At 55.0% G+C, this 6,720-nt stretch overlaps 1 protein-coding gene across 1 annotated transcript in view; it reads left to right on the forward strand.

Annotated features, from left to right (window-relative positions):
• The first annotated feature begins 4,000 nt into the window (after positions 1-4,000).
• The window catches only part of CHADL (chondroadherin like), a 10,438-nt gene continuing 7,718 nt past the window's right edge, over positions 4,001-6,720 (forward strand). Inside the window, 3 exon segments of the mRNA XM_029955407.1 lie at positions 4,001-4,097; positions 5,575-5,743; positions 6,274-6,715. Coding sequence (XP_029811267.1) covers positions 4,090-4,097; positions 5,575-5,743; positions 6,274-6,715 — 619 coding nt within the window. The 5' untranslated portion in view covers positions 4,001-4,089.

Below are 6,720 nucleotides of genomic sequence, written 5' to 3' on the forward strand. Positions count from 1 at the left end.
GTGTGTGTGTGTGTGTGTGTGTGTGTGTGTGTGTGTGTGTGTGAGCCCCGCGTCCAGGGTAGGAGGGGGCTGGGATGGCAGGGGCCAGGACGGGGTGAAGGCAGCTAAACCGCCGTCGTCTGCGACATTCAGAGTGCGTGCTCCATCCGTTTAACAGCCACAGGTTTTTTAAGGAAGTAGAACACACGAGTAAAAGAATTTTTTTACGGTTTATTTTCTTTTTGAGAGAGAGAGCACGTGTACAAGCTGGGGAGGGGCAGAGAGAGAATCCCAAGCAGGCTCCATGCTGTCAGTGCAGAGCCCGGCGTGGAGCTTGATCTTCTGAATTGTGAGATCGTGACCTGAGCCAAAATCAAGAGTCAGACACCTAGCTGACTGAGCCACCAGGTACCCCAACGCAAGAGCAGTTTTTGACTCCCCAAAAGCACAAGCCATGAGGAAATTTGCCTCTGTCAAATTAATAAGTGAATAACAGCCAAAAATACCATAACAAAAAATACCGTAAGGGGGCGCCTGGGTGGCTCAGTCAGTTAAGCGTCCGGCTTCAGCTCAGGTCATGATCTCACGGTTTGTGGGTTCGAGCCCCGTGTCGGGCTCTGTGCTGACAGGTAGCTCAGAGCCTGGAGCCTGCTTCGGATTCTGTATCTCCCTCTCTCTCTGACCCTTCCTTGCTCACGCTGCCTGTCTCTGTCCCTCAAAAACAAACAAACAAAAACAAAACACCGTAAGAATTGGCAAGGTGATAGAGTACAAAAAGACCCTGCGACACGTATCAGGGTTCGTGCTGAGAACACTACATCCAGTTGAAAATAGGGCAGAGGACGTGAACAGAGTTCACAGGCAATGTAGCGTGCAAAGCAAACAATCTGTTGGACTTGATGGGTAATCAAGGAAATGAAAACAAAACTACAGAGGCGCCATTTTGGACCAGACTCAAATGTCCTGTAGAGGTGACACCAGGAAAGCAATGAATCGCCTACATTTTCTATGTTGCTGGAGGGATGTCAAACTAGTAAAACCACTTTAAAGAACAATTCGGCAGATACTTAAAAAGGTGAGGCTATGTCTAGCCTGTGACCTCAAGTTCCATTTCTGAGGATCTACCCTAGAGAAACCACTGCACACGTATACACGGCGACAAGTTACAGGGCAGCTTAATAAAAGATTTCAGGAAACTAATAACCTAAATATCCACGGGAAAGAATGGTTAATTACAGCATGTGCATGCAATGAGGTAATCAGTTAAGGGGCACCTGGCTGGCTCAGTCAGAAGAGCATGTGACTCGGTCTCAAGGTTGTGAGTTCGAACCCCATATTGGGTGTAGAGATTCCTCAAACAAAAACTTAAAAAAAATTTTTTTTAATGTGCATCAGTGAATATACACCAGACGCAGGAGCTGTCTGCATTCATGTGAATAAATGAATTTCACTAAGCACAGAGCGTGATGTGAGGCTCTAACTCATGAACCTTAATGTAATCTCTACACCCAACATGGGGCTGGAGCCTAGGACCCCAAGCCAGCCAGGCACTTCTGTGGTACATATTCCAAAATAATTCAGAGGGGCTCCTGGGTGGCTCATTTGGTTAAGGACCCAACTCTTGGTTTCAACTCAGGTCATGATCTCATGATTTGTGGGTTCGAGCCCTGCATCTGGCTCTTTGCTGTGGCGCCTGCTTGGGATTCTCCCTCTCCCCGCCCCATTCATACTCTCTAAATAAATAAATAAATAGGGGCACCTGGGTGGCTCAGTCGGTTGAGCAGCTGGCTTTGGTTCAGGGCATGATCTCACCGTTTGTGGGTTCGAGCCCCACATCAGGCTCTGTGCTGACAGCTAGCTCGGAGCCTGGAGCCTGCTTCGGATTCTGTGTCTCCCTCTCTCTCTGACCCTCCCCTCCTCACACTGTCTCTCTTGGTGTCTCAAAAATAAATAAAAAACATTAAATAAATAAATAAACGAAAAAAATAAATAAATAAATTCAGACTACGTAGAGTTTCCAGAAGTTAATAAGACAATAGAAAAATGAACAGAAGGTTTGAATGGGGACTTCACAAAAAAGCACACGAATACAGGTGCTTCGTTTCATTAGTCTTGAGAGAAACGTGTTGGAATCATCACGTGATGCTGTCCTACCCTCACTGGGATGGCAAAGACCATACCAAGCATCGGTGAGAATGTGGAGCAACGGAAGTCCCACACTGCTGGGGCAAAGTGTAAATCGGTGCAAACACTCTGAGAAACTGTTGGGCAGTATCCACTGCGGCTGAAAGAAACATTTCCAAGACCCGCGGTCACACCCGGAGGTACATCCTGACAGAGACGGTCATGCTGTGTTCTCCAAAAGACGCACAAACACGGGGAGCAGCACTCTTCATAACAGCACCCCCCCGCCCCGGAAGCAACCCAAATGTCCATCAAGAGTGGAATGGATTGGGGGCACCTGGGCGGCTCAGTTGGTTAAGTGTCCCAACTTTGGCTCAGGCAAGACCTCGTGGTTCGTGGCTTCGAGCCTCACATCAGGTTCTGTGCTGCCAGTTCAGAGCCTGGAGCCTGCTTTGGATTCTGTCTCCCTCGCTCTCTGCCCCTCCCCCACTTGTACCCTCTCTCTTTCTCAAAAAATAAACATTAAAAGAAGGTGGTGGTGGTGAGAATCCTCTGCTTAAGCAGGGAGGAATATTTTAGCATCAGTGTTGTTTAGAGTCGCCAGCCAGCATGTGAGCACAATAAAAAGCAAACCATTGCATTTAAGCTCCCTACCGACAGCCCACCCCCAACTGCCTGCATCCGGGGCAGATGGCTCTTCTCCTGCCTCTGCCCCGGGCCGCGGCTGTGGACTATTTACGGAACGGAGTGCTGACATGGTATATAAAAATGAAAATAGGGGCGCCTGGGTGGCTCAGTCGGTTAAGCCTCCGACTTCGGCTCAGGTCAGATCTCACGTTCGTGGGTTCTAGCCCCGCCATCAGGCTCTGTGCTGACAGCTAGCTCAGAGCCTGGAGCCTACTTCTGGTTCTGTGTCCTTCTCTCTCTGCCCCTTCCCCTCTCATGCTCTGTCTCTCTCTGTATCAAAAATAAAACATTTTAAAAAATTTTAAAAAAAGAAAATAAACACATTCTTAAAATACGCGTCACAGATGAAGCCCACAAACATGCTGAATGGAAAAAACGGACCTAGAAGAGTTCTCACTGAGCAATGCCACTGATGTGAAATTTGCTGAGTGAAATAAAGCACATGCAGAAGTCTGTGTGGTATGACGCTATTTCTGGTTTAAAAAACAAATGAAACTCAAGCAAACTGAATGATGATGCAGATCCACCAGAAACATGGATCTGAACAATCACAGGATATATAGAAGTTTGCTATGGTTTAGATGAACTTTGCAAAGGTACCCAGGAAGGTACGTGTTTGGACATTGTTTTTGCAGTATTGTTTGTAACAGAAAGTTGGAGGTGACCAAAATCTCCAAGACTAATGGATAAGCAGAGTTGCCACCTGTATACAATGGAATATTATACAACAGTTAAAACATGACTAAGGAGAGTCAACCAGGATCACTCCTGATCATTCGATGTTGGGTGAAAAAAAAATAGAATATTATCTGTACGCTGTTAAACAATGCGTGTACGTGTGTACAACAGAAAGGATGGAGGTAGCCATTCTTGAGCACCTGCTACGTTCCAGGGGCCTTCCTGGCCCCACGGCAACCCTGGGAGCTACTTACTCATATTGTTTGTCTCAGAGCAAGGCTACAAGGGGCAGGCCGGCCGGACACCCCATAGCTGGCAGGGAGCCCAGGGCCGGGACCCACAGGCTGGCCGCTGGAGGCTCCCTGCCAGCCAGCCGGGGACCCCGCTGCCCAGGCTGGGCTCTCAGGCCTGGGCCACCATCCTGAGCCCTGAGCCGGCGCCGGGCAGGAGGCCCTGTAACTGCAGCCGCCTCCCACCCCTGCCCGCCCCTCCCTCACCTCAGCCTCCGGCTGGACTGCCCACAATGCCTCTCATTCAGCCCTGTCCCTGCTGCCAGGCCTGCGGGCCAGAGAGGGGGGCTCCTGCGGCGGCCAGGCTGACTGGCAGTGGGAGCCGGACGGCATGGAGGCGTGAGTCTTTAGGGGGCACATGGGGGCGTTTAGAGAAGCTCTGGGGCTGCAGGCAAGCTCCTGGCCCTCTCTGGGCCTCACGGGTTGGGGGACGGGGCTCTGGGATCTGCTGGGGGGGGAGGGAGAGATTCCCCAAGGGCGTCCCCGAAGCAGTTTCTGAGGAAGATGGTGAATGGAGGGCAGCTGCTCCAGTGAGCTCCCGTGGGCTCGTCCTCGGGGGCTCATCTGGGAGCTCAGCAGGCCTCTGAACCCTGCACACTTGTCCCTGAGGGGGTCTGTCCTCACGGGCCCCCTCCCCAGTCCACCCGGAGCCTTGGCCTCACCCCAGGCTCTGGAGGATGTCACCAGCCCCCACCTTCTAGAAAACTGATGGTGACCACCAGTGAGCAGAGCTGGGGAGGCTGGGGGTGGAGGTCTGACGCAGAGGCCGTGATGTGGGCTGAGGACATATGGAAGAGCTGGGCGTGTTAGGTGTCGCGGCGGCGTGTGTTTATGGCCGGGGAGCCGAGGGTGACACTGGACAATTTGAGTACATTTCCAGGTGGGATCAGGAGTTAAGGTTTTCCACCAAAGGCCGCGTGGAGATGCTGGAAGGTTCTTAGCTGGTGGCGTCAGGGCCCATCTGCATTTTGGAAAGTTCCCTTTGGTTGGTGGCAGGCAGAGCATGGGGGAGAGGGGCAGGAGAGCCCCGGGACAGTCATCCCTGAGAAGGGACAGGCAGTGGGTGTAGTCGTGAGGTGAAGGGGTCCACTGGGTAATGGGGGAAGTTGGGGGAAGATGGACAGTAAGGGGACGAGCTGCCCAAAGCCCAGCCAAGCCCATCTGTCCCTCAGCTCCCCCACCCCAGTCCAGGCTGGTGCGGGGGCCAAGATGAAGGGACAGCAGGGCTCAGAGGCCCAAGCCTTCTGCTCACCTGCCTGTGTGGTGCTGACCGGCCATTAAGGCCCCTCAAGCTCTCAGACCCAAGCAATACCTGGTCCCCCAAACCTGGCCGTATAAACTCGGGCCCGGCCTGGGTCCCCCTGGCTGCCAGGCTGTCTCCTCACCATGGGTGCCATTATGCTCCCTGCCACTGAGGAACTGCGACCACTTCTGTCTGAGGTCCGGCTGCTTCTCTCCGCCACCCTCACGCCGGGAGGCCCCGGCCTCCCCCGGACCCAGAGCCTTACCCGGCCCGGCACGGCCTCTGAGCCCTCAGCTCATCCCATATTCAACAAGGATGCAGTGAGCCACAGGGCAGAGATGGTCGAAGGGGCTTGCCACGTCACCTTTCTGAGCCTCAGTGTCCCTCAGTGTTAAACTAGGCTAAAAGGGCTCAGGGCTCTGCTGCGTGGGGCATCGTGAGGCTCAGGGCAGCGGCACCTTCCCTGGGGCAAAGGAGGAAGACATCAGAGGGGCTCTGGAAACAGGAGCTGGGCTCGGTGAGCGGACAGTGTGGGGCGTCCGCCCTCGTGACACCCCCCCCGCCCCCTCCCAGGACCCAGAGCGTCTCCTTGGTGCTGCTGCTTCCCCTCCTGCTGCCACCAGGCCCAGCTTGGCACGTGGCCGCCCAACGCTGCCCGCAGACGTGCGTTTGCGACAATTCCAGGCGGCATGTTGCCTGTCGGCACCAGAACCTTACTGAGGTGCCAAACGCTATCCCGGAGGTCAGCAGGGTGTGGGGGAGGGGGCAGGGAGAGCGGCAGGGGGAGCCTGGGTTGGAACCAGTGGATCTGCCACTGCCTAGCAGGGAGACCTTGGCAAGTCACTGTTCCTCTCCTAGCCTCAGTCTTCACGTCTGTAAAATGGGAATAACAACCAACACTCGGCAGAGGATCTATTTTAAGTTCTGTGTGATTGGAACAAGTAGGGGACCTAAAGCCTGCAGGAGAAAACTGGAGAGAACAGGGGATGGACTGGACTCAGATATAGCCTCTGCTCTGTGGAGTCAGGAGCCAGTGGAGAGGAGAAAAAGTACGTGGGCAGTGACAGTTCAATGTGAAAAGTGCCCAGGTGGCTAGGGAGGGAGGCTTCCTGGAGGAGGTGTCAGGGAGCAGGATGAAGATAATGAAGGAAAGACGTGGGGAGAGAGGAGTGTCCAGGTGAGGGAACAGTGCGTGCCAAGGCCAAGGCTGGCAAGGGGCATGGGCCTTGGTCTTCCTGCCGCTCAGCCTCCCCCCTACCCCTCCCGGCTCAGCTGACTCAGCGGCTGGACCTCCAAGGAAACATGCTGAAGGTGATCCCCCCAGCCGCCTTCCAGGAGCTGCCTTACCTGACCCATCTGGACCTGCGGCACTGCCAGGTGGAGCTGGTGGCCGAGGGCGCCTTCCGGGGCCTGGGCCGCCTGCTCCTTCTCAACCTGGCCTCCAACCGCCTGCGCTCGCTGCCCCAGGAAGCCCTGGACGGGCTGGGCTCCCTGCAGCGGCTGGAGCTGGAGGGGAACATGCTGGAGGAGCTGCGGCCGGGGACGTTCGGGGCCCTGGGCGCGCTGGCCACCCTGAACCTGGCCCACAACGCCCTGGTCTACCTGCCGGCCATGGCCTTCCAGGGGCTGACGCGCGCGCGCTGGCTGCGGCTGGCGCACAACGCGCTCGGCGTGCTGGCCCCCGAGGCCCTGGCCGGCCTGCCCGCGCTGCGCCGCCTC

Source organism: Suricata suricatta, chromosome 10 (genome assembly GCF_006229205.1).
Source record: "Suricata suricatta isolate VVHF042 chromosome 10, meerkat_22Aug2017_6uvM2_HiC, whole genome shotgun sequence".
In the NCBI taxonomy this organism is placed as follows: Eukaryota; Metazoa; Chordata; class Mammalia; order Carnivora; family Herpestidae; genus Suricata; species Suricata suricatta.